Source organism: Tenebrio molitor, chromosome 4 (assembly GCF_963966145.1).
Source record: "Tenebrio molitor chromosome 4, icTenMoli1.1, whole genome shotgun sequence".
Lineage (NCBI taxonomy): Eukaryota > Metazoa > Arthropoda > Insecta > Coleoptera > Tenebrionidae > Tenebrio > Tenebrio molitor.
The window spans coordinates 5737521-5760518 of NC_091049.1; the positions used below are offsets into that span (position 1 = coordinate 5737521).

Sequence of the window (22998 nt, forward strand, 5' to 3'; positions counted from 1 at the left end):
ATCGGGTGATGGGCGGCATGTGGCGCGGTCCACACAATAAATAACGCCCTCGTCTGTTTGGTCGCACGTTTATGTGTTTGTTCCGCACTTGATGGATGTTACGGCCGAATTACCGCCGGTCAACACGCCTCGCCGTGAGAAGCGCCACCTGAGAGTTGGCGCCCAACCGGGGGCCCGAAGGACCGGCCAGCGAGTTGGCGCCCGACTCGCGGCCCGAAGGATCGGGGCGGGAGGTGAGTCCAACAGGGCGGTCGGGTTGAATCCTTTATTACCTAAATGATCGGTGAATGGTCGTTGACAAAACAAATACAAAACGTTACAAAAGGCAGTGGATCGACTCTGTCCAAATCATACGAAATAATACGTTCAGGAGAAACAACAACGGACAGTCCGAAACTGTCCCGGTCAAATAAATAATCATAAATAGAGCTTTTAGTATGCCAACCACGGATGGTGCTTGAGCGACTCCTTGGACCTGTCGCCGTAGTCGTAGGTGACCTCGTCGCCTGCTTTGATGTCATCCTTGGCTATAAGTACTAGCCGGGGCTTGTTATCCACCGACACGGTCCTGGTCAGGAGATTTCCGTTCCTGGAATGGTTCACTAGCCTTCCCAGACGTCCCGTCTCGGCCGTCGCGTCCACGCTGCAACAACACGCTCACTACAGCGCCCCCAAAAATCTTTCAGACAGTACCAATACTGTTGGTCGTTGTGTTTGAAGTAATACATGTAGCAGCCGGTGTTCTGGTCTTGGGCGTACTGCAATTCGCGTCTTCTCGCCTCGTTCAAATCGATCAGGTCGCCGCTGTACTCCACCACGAAGTCCCCCTTGGTGAAGGGCCGCGACGTCACCACACCCCGACCCTTGTCCGAGAAGATTCTCACCTGGAAAAGAAAACGACAAATCCAACGACGATGCAAAAGTGTACGCGAATAAAAGCGGGACCGAGTCAGACCCTTGAGGAAGACACCACAATTTATTTATTTATTGTTTTCTATCACGACGGAAATGTAGACGTTGCCAAGAAGACCTTTTAAAAAATTACCAATGCAGAGTTTGTATCTTGAATGGAGGAGAAATAAGATAATAAAAAAAATAATAACAATGAGTACATATTGCGTATTAAACAAAAGAGCAACTCGCAAGCTTCTGAATGGCACATGACTCAGGTCCCTATCAATTTTCTGTTTCTACAAAATGGCGTTTTCAATCATGGCGGTCAAAACTTTCAACTGAACATTTTTTAACCGAACCTGGTTTAGAAATTTCAAAATTACGTGTTTATTGCTTGATTTGAGGTGGAATAACTCGAGACAGCCTTCTTCGTTCCGTGAGACTCCGTGTTCTGCGATTCCAATGCCGTCACACCCTTAGGGCTCTTTCACACGACACTGTTCTGAATGATCTTAATTCAATTCCGTGAGAAAGTACGTGCAACAGTGATGACAAAGTCGGATTGATCAATACGAATTTATCACACACGTTTGACGTTCATGCACTATTTGTTGTGTGATACGTTGGTGAACTTCATGTTCCTCGACTTGCTGCCGTGTCGGCGAAATGGTGCGAAAACGTAACGACGCTTTAAGCAAGTTCCACACGATCAAAATAATTTGCCAGCGCGGTTGGCCGTGACAAACGCAAGTCGAGTCTTGGATAGGTTCGTACGGACTTTTAATTGTCAGTAGTCACTTTTGAAAAACTTTTTCTTTTTTGAGGGTGTGCTAGTTGGGGCGTGACACCATTTTGCAACAGTCTTGGGGTTTGTTTACTTGATGCCAACACGAAAAAATTTTTTCTTTACTGTCTGCTTTTTCTTTCTAAAGTTAAAGGAAACGGAAAGACGTTGCTGTATCAAAAACCAAATCAAGGTTTGTCTCCTGAGATGAACAAAATAATGAAATGCAAAAATACGGAAATACAAAAATAGGTGTTTTTGTCACGGACGATTTAATTTCTTTTCAAGTCAGTACCAATCGATCAAAGACTCGGCTAAAATCTTTCACGACTGGGCTGACCCATTTTCTTGAAGATACGATATCAGCAATAAAAAAATAGCTCGTAAACGTAAAATTGTTCAATTCTATTAAATTCACTTCCAATCAATAAAATTTCATTTAGCAAAAAGAATATTGTTCTTTCTTTTTTTAACCATAGATCTAATAAATGTTTCTGACATCATAGTGACAACGGAAATTTGCCACTTGATAATTTTGCTGCACCTATACTAGTAAAGTATGTTTTGGTACAAACGCTGTAGTCTCCAAAGACTCTTTTGCTGCTAACACCGTAACTTACACTTGACAAATAATGAAAAGTGAGAACTGTCATATGTCAAATTTACAAATTCAGAAGAGGTGCAAAATCTACATGTGTACAGAAAATTACAATGTATGACCCGTATGTTAATTTTGTTTGATTTTTTTTTTTAATAAGATTTCGCTTTTCCAAATCTTGTGTGGAGTCTTAGACAGTCGAAATTATTATTTATGCATCTCCCTGTACCTCTAGCCCTTCCTCCACTTCATTTCTTAGCATCTGCTCCAGCGTCCTCTGCTTCTCTTCCATCACAGTCTTCTTGGTCTTCCTCACCGACCTTCTCACCGGGAAATAGTCGGTGACCTTGTGATTGTCTTTAGGACCGTCCTGATTTGACATTTGGTAATTGAGCCTAAAAATCTCCAAAATCAACGTTTCATTCGACGCTCGTTCCCTCAGACCTTCTCTTAGCTTTGGGCGGCTTTGGTACGACTTTGTTCTCCTCTTTGTCCTGACACAGCTCGATCCTGTGGGGCGTGGGCGGTCCCCCCTCGTTGCACGTCATCATCTTGACCATCCCAGGTGTCTTGGGAACGTCCCGTCGCACGTCAACTACTGTCAAAATTGAAAGTTTATTTACAAAACATCAAATGTTACGCTTTCTGGAGAATCCTCCTTAAATTAACAATGAAATGAGTGATTCTGGGCATGAACTGCGTGAAAATAATGAAAAAATCGTAAAGTTGATGTCACTTCTGAAGAAACAGAGGGATGAAATGAACTATTTAATCGAAAAACAACAGCTAGAAAAGGGTAGAATCGAAACAGAGATTGAGAAGTTAACGTTCAAATTGTCCCTGGTGAGTCGAGCTTGTGAGCTTCGATCAAATTAGCCATTGTCTTTCTTTGCGGTTATTCGGTAGTTTTCAGCTGACCAAAAGTCTAAACCAACGGCTGCAGGCGAGGGCGAACTACGACCGCACGATTAAAGAAATCGAAGAAAACTACTCCAACTTGGTAGAAGAATCTGGCAAGCTCTTGTTCACCATCAACAAAGAAGTGCATCAGCTGGAACAGATCATGGACAAGAAGATCGGGACGGGGAACGAGCACGCCACTGGAGAGTGAGTCCTCGTTTTGCGTCGAGCGAACAAATTCTAACGAGTCAGTTCCAGCGACAAACGCTCGTCCGTAGAGCAGACCGACGGCACCTTGAGCGACGAGGAAGACGAGCAGCCGGCCAAGCACGAGAGCGAAGAACTCCACGACCACGGTCAGCACCCCTTCAAAGATCTGGACGTGGGGAAAGTACCGGAACAAAAACCGCCACAACCGCCAGAAGAAAAGAAAGTCGACATGGCCCCCATCACCCTCCCCATCAACCCCTTTCAGCAGCTCAGCCGCCACCCCAGCGACGACGTCGAGCTGCAGAGCTTCCGCGAGGCGTACGGCCGCCAGCACACCAGCCATTCGCCCCAACTCTCTGTCAATGACTACCACATTCCGACCAGGCGCGGCTCGACTGGCCGCCGCACCAGCCGAAGGCGGTCTGGGCAGGAGTAGACGCGCACTCACCCTCATCCTTGGCCACCAGAGTTATAATAATGTCATCTCCATTTTGGTCGTTTGTCAGCGCTTTAATGTCGAGCACATCGTCGATCTTCTCCTCGATGGCCACATCGACGCCCTAAAACCGACAATTAGAGAGTGGACACGCTTGCACGGCGGCTACCTGGAAGAACGCTGTGAGAGTGCTGGTTTTGTTCGGTTGGAGGACTGCCCTGTCGAACGTGATTTTTGTCCCGCGTCTCTTCGGGTGCGGCGAACAACAATCGTCGTTGCGAGCGCAAGCGACCACTGCCCTTACTCTACGCCCTAGAAATAAGTTTGTCTTGTAACAGCTCTAGTGACATGTCAACTATTTTGAGGTTATGTCAAATATAGTGATTATTTTTACGATTACGCCGATTTTATACTCTTCGAACGCGACTCACTACTCAATTCAACACGTAAAATACCTTCACTATAATATCGATATCATTTGTAAGATAAACCTCAAAAATTCGCTGGATTTGTAGCGATCACGTCCTGCGATTAGCGAGGCTTGCAAAATGGCCGTACAAAAACAAAAGACGAACGGATTGGGAAGTCCAGAAAATCGATTATACGGCAATTTGGTGGTCGAATTGCGACCGAAAAACTCACCCTTGACCATTTCTACTGATTCGTGCCCAAAACCGGTGAACAATCGATACGGAAACGGAACAATTATCGCGAAACACCAACTATTATCGTAAATGAGAAACGGCGAAGAACTCAACGGAGACGCGTTCTGGTTGATCCCGTGGTGAGTCCGCTACATCTTCTGTGTAAATTCTTGTGAAACTGCGTTTGTAAACAGGCCGCACTGTACACAAACTTGGCTTCGTAAACTCAAACTTAGCTGTGTCGCTATTGGCGGTTGTGGGTCACGTGAGCGCATCGGTTGACGCGCCAAATTCAAACAGCTTGAATGTTTAACCATGTATTTGCTACATTTAGAAATTACAGTTGTATGAAAATAAGGGTGGAGCAGGGGATGAGTGGGATGGGGTGAGGTGAGAGAAAGAGAGGGGGCGGGAAGAGAAAAAAAACATTAAATACAGTAATCTCCTATACTAGTGAGTGAAGTAGAGGAAAGTAAAGCGATACTTTAATTTAGTTCTTCTAAATTATAACGATTGCCTAATCAATAGTCTATCGATAAAAACAAAGCGAATCGCTATCGTAAAAACCATGCCCATCCCTGGGGTACTTTTATACAAAAATATATTTTGTAGTGGGACTTTTCCTTGTTGTCGAAAATACGGTGGGTTTTTTTTGGAATGCGTTTTCGATGAACAAGGAAAAATCGGCAAAGCAAGCAGAAAGGTCTGTTTTAGTTCTTCTAAATGTGGCGGCAGTGACGGAAGTCATTTAAAAGAACTAAACATTACATCACTTGGAGCGCCGTTAGCTTTGAATGGACGCCATTTGACGGAAAGCTCCATAAATTATTCGAGAAGAAAACAAAAATTATAATCTACATTCAAGTATAACAAGACTTAAGTACAACTTTAGTAAAGATGGCTTATATATAGATTAACAACTTACGGAATAGGTCTTAGTTTATGAATATATTTAGCAACAAACATTCATCAAGGGGACAGGGGGCAAACAGCGTGAACACCGAAGAAATGCCGACTCCCGCAGGTGCATGAATTTAAAGCCACTAAAACCACAATTGCACACATTGCTTACGACTTACGCGGTCTAATTGTGCGTTCACTTGGTGATCTCGGAGTTGGCATTTCTCCCAACTTAAAAAACTAACCACCATCGTTCAATAAAAAAGTCGCTCAAATGAACAAAAAGTATATTCCAATAATTACACCAAAAACACCCCCGTATGTTTTGGATTTACAGAACACACTTGATTCGAAAATGGAACTGAACCGAAAGAACTGACAAAAACAATAGCTGTGTAGAAGTCTGGCTTTATGTTATAATTTTCCTTGGAATACTGTACGGGTGGGAATGGTTGATTAGCCGCTCTTGAACAGCAGTATCGCCACCTGTCCTAGATAGAAGTATATGAAGTGACGGGTCTCGTGGGTCACGTACGATCCGAAATTCCGACCGACGATGCAATGCCACGTCGGGTTGTACTTCTTGTCGAATTCCTTCTTGATGTACGCCGCGATGTCCTGCAACAATAACAAACGGTGTCATCAGTCGAATGTGGTACACTCGGCTCAGCTTCTTATCTGACCCACGTACTACACTCGGTTCGATATCATGTTATGATGCGTGGTACGCCCACCTCAACTTCCGACGATGCACGATTAAAGAGATATTATTAAAGGATGTACTTTGCGTACGATCCACGCAGAATGACAAAAACATTTAAACTGAATTCAACTTCTTTCCAAGTTCACCACTCGCTCAGATCGATCCAAGAATATTTTAACTGCACATTAAAAAAAATGTTTCTAAATTGTTGTCTTTTTGTTCATACCTTAGTTGGTTAAAAATGTTGACAACTGTGTAATTTACAATGTTACAAGAGTCAAAGTGTTCGCGAATTTCGGAACAAGTTCCCACTTTAAATTACCAATGGGATTCAGAGCTGGTAATTTGACAAACCAACCCAGAACTTCTCGACGAAATAAGAACAAATGACTATTTTAGAAAACGAGACGCTAAACCGACAAAAGAAAATTCTTTCAAAGCGGAATCATCTTCGATTACATTTAAAAAGCTGACTTTTTTTGTTGTAAAAGAAACTAAAATCTGTTTTCGAAGATGAAAGAGAAAATAAATATTTTGATTGAACCAAAATAGATGTTTCGTTTTTTATCGTTACGATAAATCACTCCAACGATTTTAATTTAAAATTACGAGGGAAAAAATTATTACAGTACATACGAAAAAATCAATAACAATTAATCATTTACGGTGACACAGTCGCTACTCTTATTCTCCAGAAACTCGGCAAATAAACACTTCGTTATTATTCTCTTCAGCATAATTGTGTCAAAAACCCAATACTGAAATTTAGCAAAACTACAGGTTTCGAAAACATAAATAAATTTAACCGGTTAGTCATTTGGTGGGGAGAAAGCTTCCCCAATTAGGACTCGTCAAATAGGTAATTTGCGATCGCATTCTGAAAAAATTCCAAATATTGTCATTTGTGCAATTTCCTTCTCCGATGTAATAAATCGCAATTTGCGACGACGGATTCAATTCTTCCGCCTGCAAGAAGCTGCTCTCAAATATCAACGCCAATTTCATTCATTTCGTTAAAGAGACACTTTCACGAGGCATTCATGCTCAGCTTCAACGTAATTTTTTCCTTCAAGGTTCTCATTTATAAATCTCTGCGAAAAATATAAAAGGAATGGATTACGAAACTACACGACTAAGCTAATATTGACCAAGATATAATCATGGAAAGGTGTAGTAAGAGTCTACATACATTCACAACGACACTTAAATCATTAAAAATTCAAACTGGCAGAAATGTAATTTGTTAGACATGTTACCCGTGGGCCGTTGTGGTCCAAAACCACCCCTGCTCGTTCTTTTGCCGCGTTTGGTCAAAAATAATTTGAACATTTGTGAGAATAATGTCAACCGATAACAGTTTTTTTTTAAATATCTGCATCCATGCTTATTCCCCATTTTTTTCAATATGGAAATCGTTGCCCCTCCCGAGATGAGGGAGTCACCCGCCACTGCCTTACGTCAAAGTTGTTATCAGATTTTTTTTTTAATTGGTCGAGATGCAAAAAACAACTTCATCGAGATGTGAAAAAATTGTATCGATTGATAACCGTCCTTTTAACAAAAATTATAATCTATTATTCCTAATCCGCCTTCAAGCATTTGCTTCCATGTTTAATTAATTCTCATTTTTCCATTTTAAAAATTAGTGGCGCACGCCACTGTCTTACGTCAAAGCTGTCATTCGAGAAATTTTGAAATTGGTCGAGATACAAAACAATTTAACTCGAGGATCGTATTATATCGATCGATGACTGTTTTCTTTTGGAAAGGAATACAAATATGTGACATTATAAATGATTACTCTTTCATTGGGTGCTTTTCGAAAAGACCTTTAAACTTTAATTTAACAAGTAAACATACAAATGCACTCTGCAAAATACTGAAGTAAAAGTAAAATCATAAATTATACGAGAATCACTATGCTGTGATCACGGAGATCTTTATCCTTGCAAGGACACTTTTTCTTATTTTCCGGAACGATTACGTGAGGAACGAGTCTATTTAAATAAAAACTTTCTCCACAATAGCAATCTACATAATGAGATTTAAATGAAATATCTGCTAGACACTTTCGAGTGAGTTGAAGGAAATCTAAAGTCCATTCAAAAATCAAAAAACCACCAACGTCCCATTTTCCTCGATAATTACTATCTGCAACGCTGTCTAGCGTTAAATTTGGTGACACTTGTAATTTTGAGGTTAAATGTTTATTAAGTGTCTTGTTTTTCTGGGCATGTTTAAGTAAAAATAATAAGAATCAATAAATAAATGAAACGTGCTGCTAATAAAACAATATGAACGAAATTCAAAGCAATTGAATTTTATTTTGAATGAAATAAATATCATAATTAATAGTTACCAACATAATATGAAAAAATATCTACCAAAGGTTTTTTAAATTTTACCAACCTAAAGCAACAGGTGGTGGTTTTTTGATTTTTGAATGGACTTTACGAGAAATTCTTTAAATTAATTTTCTGTGAAAAAGTATTTGTGTTTCTAGTTTCCATGGTGAGACGGCGGATAAGGCTGGTTTTTTCCGGTCTTATTGATTAGTGATGGTAATTATCATGTTATTTTCTAAAATTAGGAAGAGCAGAGGAGTGTGGTTCCTCACATGATAAAGTAACTCTGAAAGGAAAATTCTCGGTGATTTAACAATGCGCTGTAGGTAAAGTGGCAGAAATTCTCAAAATCTCAAACGATATTTCGTCATCCATCCGTTTCTAAAACATTCCCACCTTGAGCAACGATCCAACAAAAGATACAGGAACGCGTTTCTAACATTTGGTTAAATGTTCTGACTGTCTTGATTGACATTCCTCGACGTTTAACGTCAATAAAAAATTTAATCATTTTTGAATTTCCAAGAGAATAATTATTTCAGAAACGTATTAATTTGTCTCCTCGCGAGTTCAATAATTTTTAAAATTATAATAGAAGTTTTTATTCGTGGCTTTTCATACCTATTTTAACTTTGTTGAAAATCTTTTCTCTGAACAAAATTCAATTTTTTAAAAACGTGCCAAATTCAATCGAGTAGAACGAGTTGTGAACTTAAAAAAAAATGTAATTCGATTTGAAATTAAAAGCTTCTGTCATTCTACATCTATTACTGACCAATGGAGATTGATGTTTTGAAAATGTATTGTTGATCAGGTGCCCCAGGTAAGCATGACACAACGTTTCTGCAAATACGATGAAAAACTGTGTCCAGAAATATGAATTTCATGTGCGCGAAGTGGTCGAAAATGTTGAGGAAAATTCGAATCTCACTGAACAATCTACCAGGTGTTGCTGGTTGAATCTCAGGTACCGACTACGCAACAACCGTCGTACGCGGTGTGACATAAACGGGATCACATCGATAACAACGGATTCACCGCTTGACACAGATTTTGAAAAAGTTGCTGGCTTCTAAATCTGTACTCGCATACGTTTCGACCGACTTCATTTGACGAGCGCGCACTCACAGTAGTCAATCACACTTTGACATTTGAAGTTGAGCTGGGTGTACGAGTCACGTGTGGGAAGATCTGGCGCGTGATTGGCGCATCGGGTCACGTGTCAACACAATTTACCTTCTCGATGTTGTACTTCTCGATAGCCTGCGTGGCGCAATCGACAGCGTCCTGCTGCATGTCCTCGCTCATGTCGGCGTTCTTGATGACGGCTTTGCGGTCGGTCATCTTGTCTGTTTTCTGTTGCTTGTTACTGGACCTGGAAGCGGCAAGAGATTAGTATCGGGGGCGGTCCCGGGGCGGCTGTCCGACTGTCCGGCCGAGACCTTATGTAGGTGGCACTCAGATCTCTGATTCGGACGCTGGCCCTGGCTATCAGCTCTGCCATAACAGATAACTGGCACGGCCGTGTCCCAGTTTTATCAATACAACGATCGGAAACATCTTTGTCAAACATGCGATCATCTCGGATTGATTGGTGGGCGACCGCCGATCGGCGGCCAGGCCCGTACTTACGTGAAATTTACCACAAATCGCCGCTCGAACGGACCAAATAATCTCGAACTGTCAAACTCTCACGCTTTTTAAATTTTTCGCTCTTGTTGAAAAGCACGATTTTCAATTTTTTTGACTGGCTTTTGATCGGGATAAATGCCAAAACTGCGACCGCCGGACTGCCGCGAATACCGCGATTGGACGTCGACTAGAGACTTCTGGCAGGAGCGTCTGGCAAGTCGGCCGCGATTGGACGCCCACTAGAGACTTCTGCCAGGAGCGTCTGGCAAGTCGGCCCCGATTGGTCGCCGGCAAGGTCGCGCCAGTGGCGTGCCGTCGCCGCGGGGACTCGTCGATAACGTCGGCCGGAGCGCCGCCCCCCGCACCCAGCTCCGCATGCGGCATGCATCGAACCACAACACAACATGCGACTTTATCTGATTTTTACCGTACCAATTTATGCTTAATTTAATGTTGTCTGAAAATGATGCTTTTACAGTTTTACCGCTCATTCGAGTGGGAAACTAGAAGCAAAATACACAAACGTGAAGTGATGTAGTAACCAGGGCAGGTTCGGGGGCTGTCATGTGCGGTCGGTGACAAGCGTGAGGGATCTGCGGGGCCACAGATGTAACCATGCACGAGTCACACTCAGTACACTTACTTTGACAAAAAGGCGAACGGTTTAAACTAGTCCCGTTTGCACGGTGCGAGATTTCATTTGGACCCAAGAACACCAAGACACTGATGCCTTATTAATTTCTACCACGATCGATACGCCCCCGACGCGCATACGCCGACCCCAATTTTGAATCTCCCGCCTTTGTCTATGCCCCACACGCAGAGCCCCGCACACCACAACCTTTCTAAAAATAAAACCTCCACACAATAAGCTACAACAAACACAAGCGACCCCTCATACCAAAGACAAACACCACAATGCAAAATTTATTCCCTCAAATGACAACCTAATGTTAACGTCAAATCCCCAACTGACCACTGTGACGTCATCATCTACAGAACAACTATCCATCTCTAGCCTACTCTATTCTCCCCTGGAGACTACTTCCAAAACACCACAAAAAACGAAATCATTTACTCTTACCTCTCCAACTGAGAACACCCCCGGACCGACTACTTGTGATTCCTCCAGACCTGATCTCCTCCCACACACGAGTCCTGATCCTCCCTCAATCATTTTGTCCCAGGTTTATTCCCCATTTTTCCATGTGGACAACGTAGCCCCTTCTTAGCCGCCCGCCGCTGTCTTATGTCAAAGTTGTCATTTGAGAATTTTTGAAATTGGTCGAGATGGAACCGGAAATGGTCGAAATGGGTAAAACCCATGTCGATTGGGCGAAAAAATACGAGACCATCTCGAAGCAGATGGAGGGGCAGGCGGCAGAGTTGCGTTCGCTGTATCGCAAGGTCTTGATGATGCGTTACGAAACGTCGCTCTTGGGACTTCACTATTTGAAGACCAGCAAACAGCTGCAAATCGTCAAGGAAATGGCGGAGAGCGTGGAGGACGAACAAAGTGTTGAGGTTTGAACGATTCGTTTTGTGTAATGTTCGGGTTTATTTACAACATAAAAATACATGTGGAAATAAGTACGTTACATGTTACGACACTGCTTGAGCGGTTACATTAGTGTGGAATTGTATCACATAAATCCTACATTAAACAATAAAAATAACGCTATTGTTCCATTCTTTCAAAATAAATTCATCGTAATACTTAACAGATTTATCACAGAATAATTAGTAATTTTGTCGGATTACATGAGCATTCTGGAACGTATATAAAGCACTGTTAATTCTATTAATTACAAGTTTGTGTACTCGTCGGGGCTGGAGCTGCGGCCCCGCCCTGCCTCGACCTTCTTGCTGCCGACGACCTTGAGCGAGCACCTCCCGAACGAGCCCCTATCTATCGAGTCCCTGTCTTTGCGGTTGAGATTGTCGATTATGTTCCTGACTATGCTACCGGAGGCACTGGTTTGGGGGTCGCAAGGTTTGGGCGAGCGCCGCTGCAAGATCGGCGTGCCGGACACTCTCATGTAGCGCCTGCGCGACGAGCACAAGCTGTTGCAGTCGGGGCTCTTGAAGATGTTCTTGTTGATGCTGAAGTTGGTGTTGTTCTTGGGGGCCGCCGGCCGGTTCAGCGTCGACGAGACCACGTCCGGGATGCTCTTCTTTTGTACTATCGGATTGTTGACGAACTTCTGCGTGACCCTGGAGGGGCACATCGAGTTCTTCAGGCTCATGCTCTGGAGGCTGAGGTTCGACACTTTCGGCGTCTCCTTCTTTCCGCCCGAGAACTTGATCTTCTCCTGGGCGGGGGCGCCCTCGTCGCCCTTCTCCCCATCCAGGCGGTTGCGCGTGAAGTTCTTCGGCACTTTTCGCAAGTTAACGCTGAACTTGCTCGACTCGGCCAGTCTCTCGATGCCGATCGGCTTTTCGGTGTCGCCCGAGTAGGCGCAGTCGTTCTTCAGGAAATCGATATTCTCGTAGTCGGGGAAGTCGCGCTGGGGGGCGCTCACCTCCTCCGCTTTGGGCGAGTTGTTGAGCAGGTTTTCGGCGCTGGAAACTTTAATAATCGGCTTGAGATTCTCGCAACTGGAAACTTTCATGATCGGCTGAGACGCCATTTTCCCCTCTTTGATCGGCTCCAGCGCCGGGCTCCGGTGGCCCGAGGGGATGCCGTCCGGGGTGTTGCTTCCCGACGAGCTGGGACTCGCCCCGCGGTAGTGCTGGATGTCGAAGAGCAAGTCGGGTGGTAGGGGCATCCCCACCGACAGGTGCATCGACAAGCTCTCCAACCAAACCTCCATCACTTCGAACGGGGGCCTGCAAATTGTCACACACGTCACCTGTCAACGTACCGACCGAGCCACCCAACCAACCTCTTGTCCGGATTGAGATCGGTGCACAAAAACGCAACCTTGTAAAAGGCCTCCGGACACGAACCGCAGAACTTCTCCTTGAACGTCATCTGATTCAAACCGAAATCGTTCGAACGGGGTAAGAAATCCGGGTCGGCCAACACTCGACCGATAATCTGCACAAACGTCAATCAACTACAGCACCCTGCATTATCGACACTCACCTCGCACAGAATAATCCCGAAACTGAATATGTCGACTTTCTCGTCGTACTTATTCCCTTTCATCATCTCGGGCGCCATCCAGTACGGATTCCCCACCACTGTGTACCTCTTCTTCCTCTCCTGCTTCTTCGTCCCGGAATTCGCTTTGGGGGACACTCTCCGGGCGCTGTTCGTTGTGTGCGAGACGATTCGGGCCAACCCAAAGTCAGCAACGATCACGGTCTTGTCATCTCTAACTAAACAATTGTGGGAGTTAAGATCTCTGTGGATGATGTTCATGGAGTGGAGGTAGGCCATCCCGGCGGCAATGTCTTTGGCGAAGGAGACTCGCTGCTCCCAAGGAAGCGGTTGAGCCGTGTCGTGGATCAACTCCGTGAGAGTCCCTCCTGAGATGTACTCCGTCACCAGGTGGAGGCGGCGCTCTTTGTACAAAACACCTATAAATCTGAGCACGTTGTTGTGATGCAGACTCCTGAGCACTGCCACCTCTTTGAGAAAGTTTTTCTGCGCCTCCTCGTCCACTCGGTACAGTTCCTTCAACACCATCACCTCCGCAGTGTCTCTAGTCGTGACCTTGAACACCTGTCCGAAAAATCCCTGACCCAAGAGCTCCCCCTTGACGAGATCCGACGCCCTGAACACCCGCTGTGGGGGCCTGGGCTCGAGAAACGAGTACGCTCTCGACAATTCCATACACCGCTTCGAGTTAGGAGTCTCGTCCAACAGTCGACTCATCGACGAGCTCCTCTCTTTGTCCAGAGACTGCCTGTTCTCCGTGAGATGATTCTTCCTCCTCAACTGCCTCGACCTGGTCCCGCTCATGTACCCCTCGTCCCTCCTCTTGAACAACCGCTCCTTGTTGGGTTTGGCCACCTCCGGACTCGACTCCCCCTGCACCGACCCCGTCGAGCCCCCCAGATTCGGCTCGCCCCCTGGAATGTTGAGTTTCGCTGTCGGAATGTTGGTATCACTGGCTGTCGTTGTCAACGGATGTGTTGATTTAGGCAAGACATGCTTTAATATCGTTTTTTGGGCGACGGTGTGGGGGTCGTGCTCTATCGTCAGCTGGAGGACGGTGTCGGAGTACCGGAGGAGGTTCTCGACTGTGTCTATGGCAGTGTCCTTGACCGGGGTACCGTTTATCTCCAGTATCTTGTCGCCTATGTGGAGCGACATCAAGTCGTCGTTCATGTCGAGTCTGCAAGATGGCGACAAGTGTGAACAGGTGGAGGGAGACGATCGGGGGACCTACCTATGTGTCGGCAGCAAATAGCAGCACATGTTAATAGCGTTTGTTAGAAAAGCGAAAGCCACCGGGATCAGTTTGCCCCGAATTTTCCACACCATCCTGGGGAAATAAGTTTGTTTAGTTGGCAGCGAGGTGAAGTTACCGAAAATAACGTCAAACAACCTGTCATGTCATTATTTTCGTACGTGCAAGCCTCGCACTGTTACTCTTAAGCCCCCGATCCTAGTCAAGAAATCTTACTCTGAAATCGTAAAGCACTGACTGTTCCCCGTCCCTATCGAGTCCTTGTCCAGTTTGATCCCCTTTTGGCCCCCCGGAATCTCGACCAGTCGAATGGAATGTGGTTTCCTGATGAAGGGACACCTGGCCGTCCGCGTCAACGGTTGCATCTGTCTTTTGTAGCACTGGCCGCTGAAACGCCGACTCCAGTACAAGTCTCGAGACGCTATTTGCCTTACCAGTAGAGCTTGGAGCGTTCCACCAGTGCGTAAGAATCCCCGTCGCCGATGAAAGCTCCGCACGAGGCGCAACAAAAGCACTCCGGGTGGAACTTGTGCTCCCCGGCCACCATGACGGGCCCCGTGATGATTTGGCTGCACTGCTGGCAAGACTCGCCATACCTGGCCCAATAGTCGTCTTTGCAGAACAGCAAACCATCTTTTTCGAAGTACCAGTTCGAGAGGGAGGCGTCGCACGCCGAACAACTGAAATCCCCCAATCCAAATTACCGTCTCAAACAATTTTGAAATAGTCTTAGGTTGGCACCACTGTCGAGGTCGACGCAAACATTTTGGGCACCGCTGCATGTTTTGTAAACATTTTGTTTGTTTATTGTTTAGAACGCAATCAAAACATCGAAAGGATACCGTGTGCGAGGTTTGAGTAAAACTGAGGGCCCCATCACCTACCGGAAGCATTCCATGTGCCATTCCTGGTTGAGGGCACAGATCACGTCCTCCTCATCCAGGATGTTGAGACATCCGGCGCAGACGTTGTCGGGGGCCTCATCTGGAAAAATCAACGCCGTTTGATCCCTTTGTACAAGTTGACACTTCCAGGAACTGTCACCCACGCATTTCAATCGCAAAATCTGATGTGTTTTCGACCATTTGGGGGCGTTTCCGGGCCAATTTCCGCCACAACGGGGCGAAAACTCGTCAGTTCGACCGGTTCGGGGGTGGTTTTCATTTATTACTCACCGTTTTGGGGCTGTTCTTGCATGTTTTGGTTTCGCGTGTTGACAGTTAAAAAGTTTCCATGATGGCGACCGCTAAAAGCGCGTTCACACTGGACGCGTCAAGGTCGCGCTGCCAACGGGACGGAGTGAAAGTGGATCCGTCGATATACGGAGTGGCGCTGAAAATGCGTTCAGTCCGCGGTCCGGTAAATGAGACAAGGTGGGATTCTCAATCGTTTATTGAACGAACAGTCATATAAATATTCCAACACAGTTTGATCGGTTACAAAAAATTCTATCAAACGTGCCCTCATCATATTATATAGTTATTGTGCTCCAAAAAACAACACTTTCCGAGCATTATTCGCAGTGGCGCTGTTCGAAAAGTACTAGGTTCTGTTAAAAGTTGTGCTTAGAGATAGATTTGAGCAAAGTTTTTGCCGAAACTTCCACAATAATCGTGTCGATAGTGTTAAAAAAGACAATGATGATAAAAAAGAGAGGAAGTACAATGTTTAAGGCATTATTATTATTCATTTTCGTCACAAAAATCTGCTCAGGTACACGATTAAAATTCGTAACCGTAAGCAACAAACTCTGGGTGTGTCACAGCCATGCATGCGCCCCATCGCACTACCTACCTTCGCCCGCGAACGTCCAATCAAATCGCGATTACGAATTTTAATTTTAATGTTACAGCAAATTCACACTAAACTAGGTGTGCGCGGCCAATCGCCATGAATGTTGCTACGGTTTCCATGGCGACGACCAATAATAGTCTTGTACATCAATTGACTCGCCTAACATGCATCATGTAATATAGTTGATATATGTTTTACCACATTGATTATGTACAATAGGTAAAGGATATGCATGCAGAAAATGACTACGGGGCACCGGTGGCGCCACCTACACGGGTAGATGGCGCTGCGGCGCGACTAATCAGTACATGTTGTGGGTTGTATCGTGCACTATTCTATTCAATTGTATCACAAATGAACTTAGAATTTGGGTTATTTTGGTGCATGCAAGCCCCGGTGTGCCGCTCATGCTCACATAAAGTAAAGTTAAGAATCCGCAACGAGAAAGAAAAGATCGGCTACGATCGCACTAAATGGCAAGTTTAAACGAAACAGGGGCCTGGCTTTAGCTCAGGTTTGATTGCCATGTCGTCTGTCTTTAGTCCTAAAGCGCAGCAACGAAAAATACTCAGTTTTGTGATGGATTTTCCAAGCGTGCCGGGCTAGCAGCACCGATCTTCTCCTTAAGCGTGTTATATTTGGCCTGCATCAGCTTCAACTGGAGCTGCAACGAAGCGCTTAGTTGTTTTTGCAGGTCCTGCACCTCGACGATTTCCTTACGTAAGTGCTGGTAGTTCGTTTTTACCTCGTTCACCGACCTGAGGAGGTCGTGTACCTCCACTTCGGCGCCGTCTTCCGAGAAGAATTCGCTCTCGATGTGGCCCACCTGCACGGCCAGGTCGTCCAGCTTCTCGTCGGTCTTCTTCATCTGCAACGGAACCATTCGGTTTCTCTCGAACTACCGATGCCCTCATACCTTCTCGGTCAGGTCCTCCATCGCTCGTTCCATCGTCATTTTCGATAATTCGGCGGCGCAGCGGGGCTATTTTGAATCGATAATCGACATCGCTCACGGACGTCTGAAACGTCAATTCTGACAGCACCCCCGACAGAACGCCCTCTACAACTACAAGCGCTAGATTTGAAAAATGACAGGAGGAGCTGCTTGCACACCATGGATGGAACTTATCACGAACCTAGATAAAGAGCAAAATGCCAAAATGGAACTTGTTTACGACACGATAAGCGCGTTATGACTACCTGATAACAGTAAATATTGACGTGACTAAATTTATACACTGTAACACCTGTCACGTTTCAATGATTCAAACAAATATACCAGGTGATTTACCTAGAAAACAAATTTGACAATAATGACTTCATTTTAACTGAGTCATTGTTAATGAATATGTATACGCACTTAAATAAAGTCAGTTTTTTAATCTAAGTAGGTTTTTGTTTTAGGAAATCAAATAAAAAATGAGTTCCTACACTTTAACGAGTTTCGATAATAACTATTAAGCACCATTAACACCGTTAGAAGGTAAAACAAAAGAGAATGAGTTTTTAGCGATAAGAAAGTATTAAAGTTGAATATAAAATGAAAATCGAGGTCGCTGTTTTTGTTTAATTTTTTTAAATCTTTTAAATTTTTTTGAGGAAAGAATAAATTTGAAAGAGTGAAGTTAGTCACAAATGCAGTGTGCGACATTCGACTGGTGAAGATAATTTATCCGGAAATCATTTTGTTTTTTTAGATAATTATGTAAAAATGTAAGAGATTTATTTATGAAAATATTCAGTTACAGTACAGAAACAAAGATGTCTCTTGTGCGACATTTTCTCTAATCAGTTTGCCACATTGAACACTGTCACATGGCACAATAAAAAAAAGTGCAAACCAGTCCAACTTTGATGTTCCTTCCCCGCCTGCTTGACGATAACAAATCGAATAATGCAAATGACATTTACCAAAAAACAAAAGCCAACAGGCAACTTTGATCTCTCGATTCGATCTCATTGTCAGGTCCGCCGTCCCCGACGTAATGAGCTTCGACAGATGGGCCGATTTATTATTGATGTGACGACACAATGGCTGTCTCTTCCGATAAGAATGCTTTATTTGAGAAGGCAGTGAGCCGTTAAAAAGCGATTTCGACTTAATTACCTATAAACGTCAGGAGAGTCTTAGTGAGCGCAATTAAGCCCCGACGGGCCAGTCGAGGGGTTCTTTTATGTGACTTGGATGGAAACTTCACTAGTAGAGTGTCAACAGTCGCCGCCACCGACCCGATCGAGACGAATATAGCTAGAGGTCGTGAGGCGGTTTGCGGCGGCGGCTCGTAAAACCGTCCCTTTTTCTTGTTTCGCTAATTTCCGAAATCGCCGCGACGATTGGGTCAACCCTTGGAGCGGTCCTTTCTTTATCTAAACTAAACAAAGCGGCCGTGTAAAAATAACAGTCGAGGGATTCTTGCGTCAACAATAAAGTCGATCCCGTTGCGGCCCGAGTTTGTTGTTGGCGTTTCTTTTTTATGGCCCCAGCCGAGATGCAGAATCTGCGTCACGGTGATTGCCGCCGGCACCAGATGTTAGTTGTTTTGGTTTGATCGAGAAAGTGTTAATGGGACAAGAGTTAATTGGATTACGACGGAGATGGCTCTCGCTTTCTGAAACTACCCGCAGGATTTGGAGATTTTTTTTTTAATCCAAGCGAAAGAAATGACAGGTGTAATCCACTTGGGATGTTTTTGGCGGAGGGTTGGCTGTGATTTATTTGAACAAACTGTCATAAAATCAGAACATGTTATCCTGTTTGCCAGTTTATTCTGACGTCTGTCAAAATGTCAAAAACCATTTTGTTACGACAGAATAATTATCTTAATTAAACGTTTAGAAAAGACAGATCCGATTTAAAAAAGGGAGAACTGCAAAGAATTTTCAGGTAGAGACGTTAGGGGAATAAAGAGCAAAAGGGTCCAAAAGCAGACAGGTGCCATTGTTACCTGAAACTTTCTAGAATTATTTGCAGACCAACGCTTAGGGAAGACGGAACCAATTTGTCTTTGTAGTAGGTACTTAATTATCAGTTTTGACCTTCTGGACTCTTCGACGTTGTCGTCTGCATTAGAATTTTTTACACAGCGTACCAACAGTAAAAAAATTAAAATTTGTAGCGAATCTTGACCTTTTCTTGTCACGAGAAAGTGTTGGATAAACTTGACGGGGATAAAATTGTTGAGCGGACCTAAAACTGAAACTATCTTCCCTCGTGGGGGGTGAAGTTGCGTCGACCCACCCTTTCGGTCGAGCAGCCCCCGAAAAACGTCGGATGTGCGTCCTTCGGCCCTTCGGCGGCCAACCTGGTTATCAGTATTTCCCCGAAGTAAAGACGAGTTGGTAGGTACACACGAAACGGTTAGCCAAATAATATCAAGGGAGTCGATACTCCCGCAACGGACGCTCCTCGTCCTCCCCGTCTTAATCTGATGAAACCGACTGCAATGAATATTCAGACAAGACATCTGTTGGCCGGCTTAATTTACGACGTAACCTAAGCAAACCGGGCGATTACAAATTGAAGGCGACTTCCTGATTCGCGGAGGCCGAAATGGAAGGGAAGACGGAATGCTGATGGGAGAAAAAAAACAACGGGAAGATTCAAATTATTTGCATTAATAAGTGGGGAGCGGGGTTCGGGGTGGATTTGTGGTTCACCCCGGCGCTGATCTGTTGGGATGCTTTTTGTTTGTTACTTGAGGAGGCAGGAAAAAAAGAAAACTTTTATTTATTAGTTAACTTTTAAGTAAGAAGAACAATTAAAAATAAGATAAAACGGAAAAAAGAAATATAGATAAAAATTAGAGCGAAGAAAAGCAAGACAATCGTAGAGAGAGAATGAAAAGAACTCATAAAAAGAGAGGGACGAATGAAAAAACATGAGAAATAAAAAAACAAGAGCTAAAATCTGTAAAAAAGAAAAACTGGGAAGGAACATAAACCAGATGAAATGAACAGATGAACTTTTGAAAAACAGAAAAGGCAGAAAAAAACGAGATGAAAAATTGAAAATTGTAAGAAGACTAGAAGGAATATAAAACAGAAGAAGATAGAGAAAATAGACTGAAAATACAAAATACAAAAAAGATTAACTACAGTATCTAAAAAAAAAAAGAAGAGGGAGACGAATAATATTCGGAGATGTAGAGAAAAAAAGTTAAATAAGATCATTGCATTTCGTGAAGAAATAAAAGGGCAACAAAAACAAAATTATGAGACTGGTAAAGGTGGCAAAGAAGAAGAGTGAAATGGACAAAAAAGGAAACAAACAATTTTGAAAGATATAGCAGAAAAAGGAAAAGTTGCTAATGAAGAAAATAATAATAAATATAAGAAAGATGAAGAATGACATGATTGAGATAGAAAAGATGAGGTGACGAAACTGTACAAAGAAGTTGAAAAAATAAGAAATGTTGAAAGAAGAAAAGCAGTAAGAAATGAAAATAGAAAAGCAAAGAAAGATGATGAAAAAGACGTCGATAAGGAGGACAAAAGAATAAACAGAATAAATGAAAAAGAACACGGAGTGAAGGTTTTGGATAAGAAGAGAAAGTAGAAGAACAGGAGAAAAGGAATTGGCGAAAGCCTTCAGAAAGAAAAAGAAATGATTAATGAAAGCAGAACAACATCAAAAAAAGTTGAAATAGGTACAAAAGAACAGAAAATGATGTAATAAATGGGAAGGAACATAAAGAAGATGGAATGAGAAACTGTTGAAAAAGGGAAGAGGTAGAAAAAAATAAAATAAATATTGTAAGGAAACGAAAATGATTAAAAACAGAAAAAGATAGAGATAATGGATTGAAAATACAAAAAAAATAGTACAAAACAGCTGGAAAGATATATAAAAAAACGTGTAAGACAAAATAAAAGTGACTTCAAGAATATCTACGGGTTGATAAGAGAAGAGAGGGTCGAAGATTAAAACAATGAGAAGTTAAAAAAGATTAACTGCAATATTTCTAAAAAAGATGAGAGAGACGAATAATATTCGGAGATGCAAAGAAAAAAAAAGTTGAACAAGATCATTATATTTTGTGAAGTAATAAAAGGGCAACGAAGACAAAATTATGAAAACAGCTAAAGGTGGGCAAGAATAATAGTGAAATGGACAAAAAAAATGAAAGAAGATGGAGAACATGAAGAGAGATTTGTGGAAAAAAAGGCGAAAGAAATGAAACAAGAATTAATGCAAAAAATAGAGAAAAAGATAAAATAGAAAGACACAGGAATAAGTACAAAAAAGACACAAAAAATGTAGAAAGATATACCAGAAAAAGGAAAAGATGCTAATGACGAAAATAAAAATACATAAATATAAAAAAGATGAAGAAGGAACTGAAGAAGATAGAAAAGATTAGGTCACGAAGCTGTACAAAGAAATTGAAGAAATAAGCCAAACGAGAAATGTGTTGAAAGAAGAAAAGCAGCAAGAAATGAAAATAGAAATGGAAAGAAAGATTTAAAAAAAAAAGAAGTTGAAAGGTGGACAAAAAAGTAAAAGGAATAAATGAAAAGGATTAAGAAACGGAATGAAGGTTCTGTATAAGAAGAGAAAGTAAAAGCAGACGAGAAGCGGAATTAGCGAAAACGTTGAGAACAAAAAAAGAAATTATTAATGAAAGCAGAACAATATCAAAAAGAGTTGAAATTGGTAAAATGGAACACAAAATAATGTAGTAAAGGGGAAGGAACATAGAGAAGATGAAATGAGGGACTATTAAAAAAGGAAAGAGGTAGAAAAAAACGTGATAAAAATTGTAAGGAATCGAGAACCAGTAAAAACAGAAGAAGATAGAGATAGAGACATAGAGCAAGATACAAAATGAAAAGTGCAAGACAAAATTAAAATGAAATAAAATGGAAAATAAAGAAGAGAGAACAGTTCAAAAATGAAACGAAACGAAAAGTAGAAAACAATTTTAAAATAGATTTTAGAGTGAGAAGAAGAAACATGGAAACATGGCTTTCAATAGAGAGAACAAAAATAGTAATAATAACAATAATATTTTGCGGAACTGAAGGGAAAACGATTGAACACATCATTTCTTCTTGCACCGTTTTGGCTCAAAGTGAATATAAGAAACGTCATGATATATTTGCTAAAATTATACACATGAATTTAGCTGTTAAATTCAATTTATTAAAGAATACACAACTACATTATACAGGGTTATTCTAAATGATTGTAGTCGAAGTAGGCCATGCCCATGTTATTACGTTTTTGCCGCTTTCATGTGAACTGTCAGTTGTGTCTCTGTCACTGCAATTTTTTAGGTGAAAAGTGCGGTGATGAGGCTTTTCTTTATTTTTGTTAAATTAACGATTGAATCCAGAAATATTGAGTTGTTCTACAATCAATTTTAAAAATATTGAGTTGTTTTGCATCCAATTTAACACATCATTTTGATGATTTTTTTATGTGGAGCGGGAACCATAAATTTTACATTTAGTTTTCACGCCTACTTCGACTACAATCATTTAGAATAACCCTGTAGTTATAAACCAGAAAGTTGTTTGGAAAATTACAATTACAAATTATATTTTGATCGAACAGTTTTAACTGACATTCATATTAAGCATAACAGACCAGACATTATTATTTTAAATAAACCACAAAAGCAAGCATATGTTTTAGATATAGCTGTTCCAAATTCACACAATATAACACAGACATATAATACAAAAATTAATAAATATTTAGAGCTCTCCGCTGCTATAAGAAATCTTTGGTGTTTAAAAAAAATTCGATTTTACCACTTATCATTTCAGCAACGGGAATAGTACCGCAATCTCTT

The 22998-nt window shown here is 42.4% G+C and overlaps 5 protein-coding genes across 11 annotated transcripts; 1 reads left to right on the forward strand and 4 right to left on the reverse strand.

The window, feature by feature from the left end:
• Positions 1-251: 251 nt before the first annotated feature.
• On the reverse strand, positions 252-4717 carry Set8 (SET domain containing 8). Of its 2 annotated transcripts, none has more exons than XM_069046327.1 (7): positions 4465-4717; positions 3992-4134; positions 3835-3946; positions 2721-2871; positions 2506-2671; positions 694-884; positions 252-643 (listed from the first exon to the last, which is right to left on the reverse strand). In XM_069046327.1, exons 1-7 carry the CDS (start codon positions 4472-4474, stop codon positions 433-435), a joined length of 984 nt encoding a protein of 327 aa, XP_068902428.1. In that variant the 5' UTR covers positions 4475-4717; the 3' UTR covers positions 252-432. The 2 variants fall into 2 exon arrangements, with proteins under 2 accessions (XP_068902428.1, XP_068902427.1); XM_069046326.1 differs by having other exon boundaries at positions 2721-2874; positions 4465-4716.
• Positions 2871-4221, forward strand: LOC138129977 (putative autophagy-related protein 11). Its single transcript, XM_069046328.1, has 3 exons — positions 2871-3119; positions 3190-3383; positions 3435-4221. Exons 1-3 carry the CDS (start codon positions 2952-2954, stop codon positions 3820-3822), a joined length of 750 nt encoding a protein of 249 aa, XP_068902429.1. The 5' UTR covers positions 2871-2951; the 3' UTR covers positions 3823-4221.
• A 182-nt stretch (positions 4718-4899) lies between the features above and the next one.
• LOC138129979 (dynein light chain 1, cytoplasmic) lies at positions 4900-11254 on the reverse strand. Of its 3 annotated transcripts, none has more exons than XM_069046333.1 (3): positions 11131-11254; positions 9651-9789; positions 4900-5984 (listed from the first exon to the last, which is right to left on the reverse strand). In XM_069046333.1, exons 2-3 carry the CDS (start codon positions 9756-9758, stop codon positions 5823-5825), a joined length of 270 nt encoding a protein of 89 aa, XP_068902434.1. In that variant the 5' UTR covers positions 9759-9789; positions 11131-11254; the 3' UTR covers positions 4900-5822. The 3 variants fall into 3 exon arrangements, with proteins under 3 accessions (XP_068902434.1, XP_068902432.1, XP_068902431.1); XM_069046331.1 differs by lacking the exon at positions 11131-11254 and adding an exon at positions 10690-10836; XM_069046330.1 differs by lacking the exon at positions 11131-11254 and adding an exon at positions 10047-10227.
• A 326-nt stretch (positions 11255-11580) lies between these two features.
• Positions 11581-15723, reverse strand: LIMK1 (LIM domain kinase 1). 4 transcript variants are annotated; one of them, XM_069046322.1, is made up of 8 exons: positions 15583-15723; positions 15292-15391; positions 14842-15087; positions 14624-14794; positions 14387-14482; positions 13135-14332; positions 12932-13086; positions 11581-12875 (listed from the first exon to the last, which is right to left on the reverse strand). In XM_069046322.1, the coding sequence occupies exons 1-8, from the start codon at positions 15602-15604 to the stop codon at positions 11852-11854; spliced, it is 3012 nt and encodes a 1003-aa protein (XP_068902423.1). In that variant the 5' UTR covers positions 15605-15723; the 3' UTR covers positions 11581-11851. The 4 variants fall into 4 exon arrangements, with proteins under 4 accessions (XP_068902423.1, XP_068902422.1, XP_068902425.1 ...); XM_069046321.1 differs by lacking the exon at positions 15583-15723 and adding an exon at positions 15456-15565; XM_069046324.1 differs by lacking the exons at positions 14387-14482; positions 15583-15723 and adding an exon at positions 15456-15564.
• A 61-nt stretch (positions 15724-15784) lies between these two features.
• On the reverse strand, positions 15785-17278 carry LOC138129978 (uncharacterized). Its single transcript, XM_069046329.1, has 2 exons — positions 17118-17278; positions 15785-17069 (listed from the first exon to the last, which is right to left on the reverse strand). Exons 1-2 carry the CDS (start codon positions 17154-17156, stop codon positions 16770-16772), a joined length of 339 nt encoding a protein of 112 aa, XP_068902430.1. The 5' UTR covers positions 17157-17278; the 3' UTR covers positions 15785-16769.
• Between the last annotated feature and the right edge of the window lie 5720 nt (positions 17279-22998).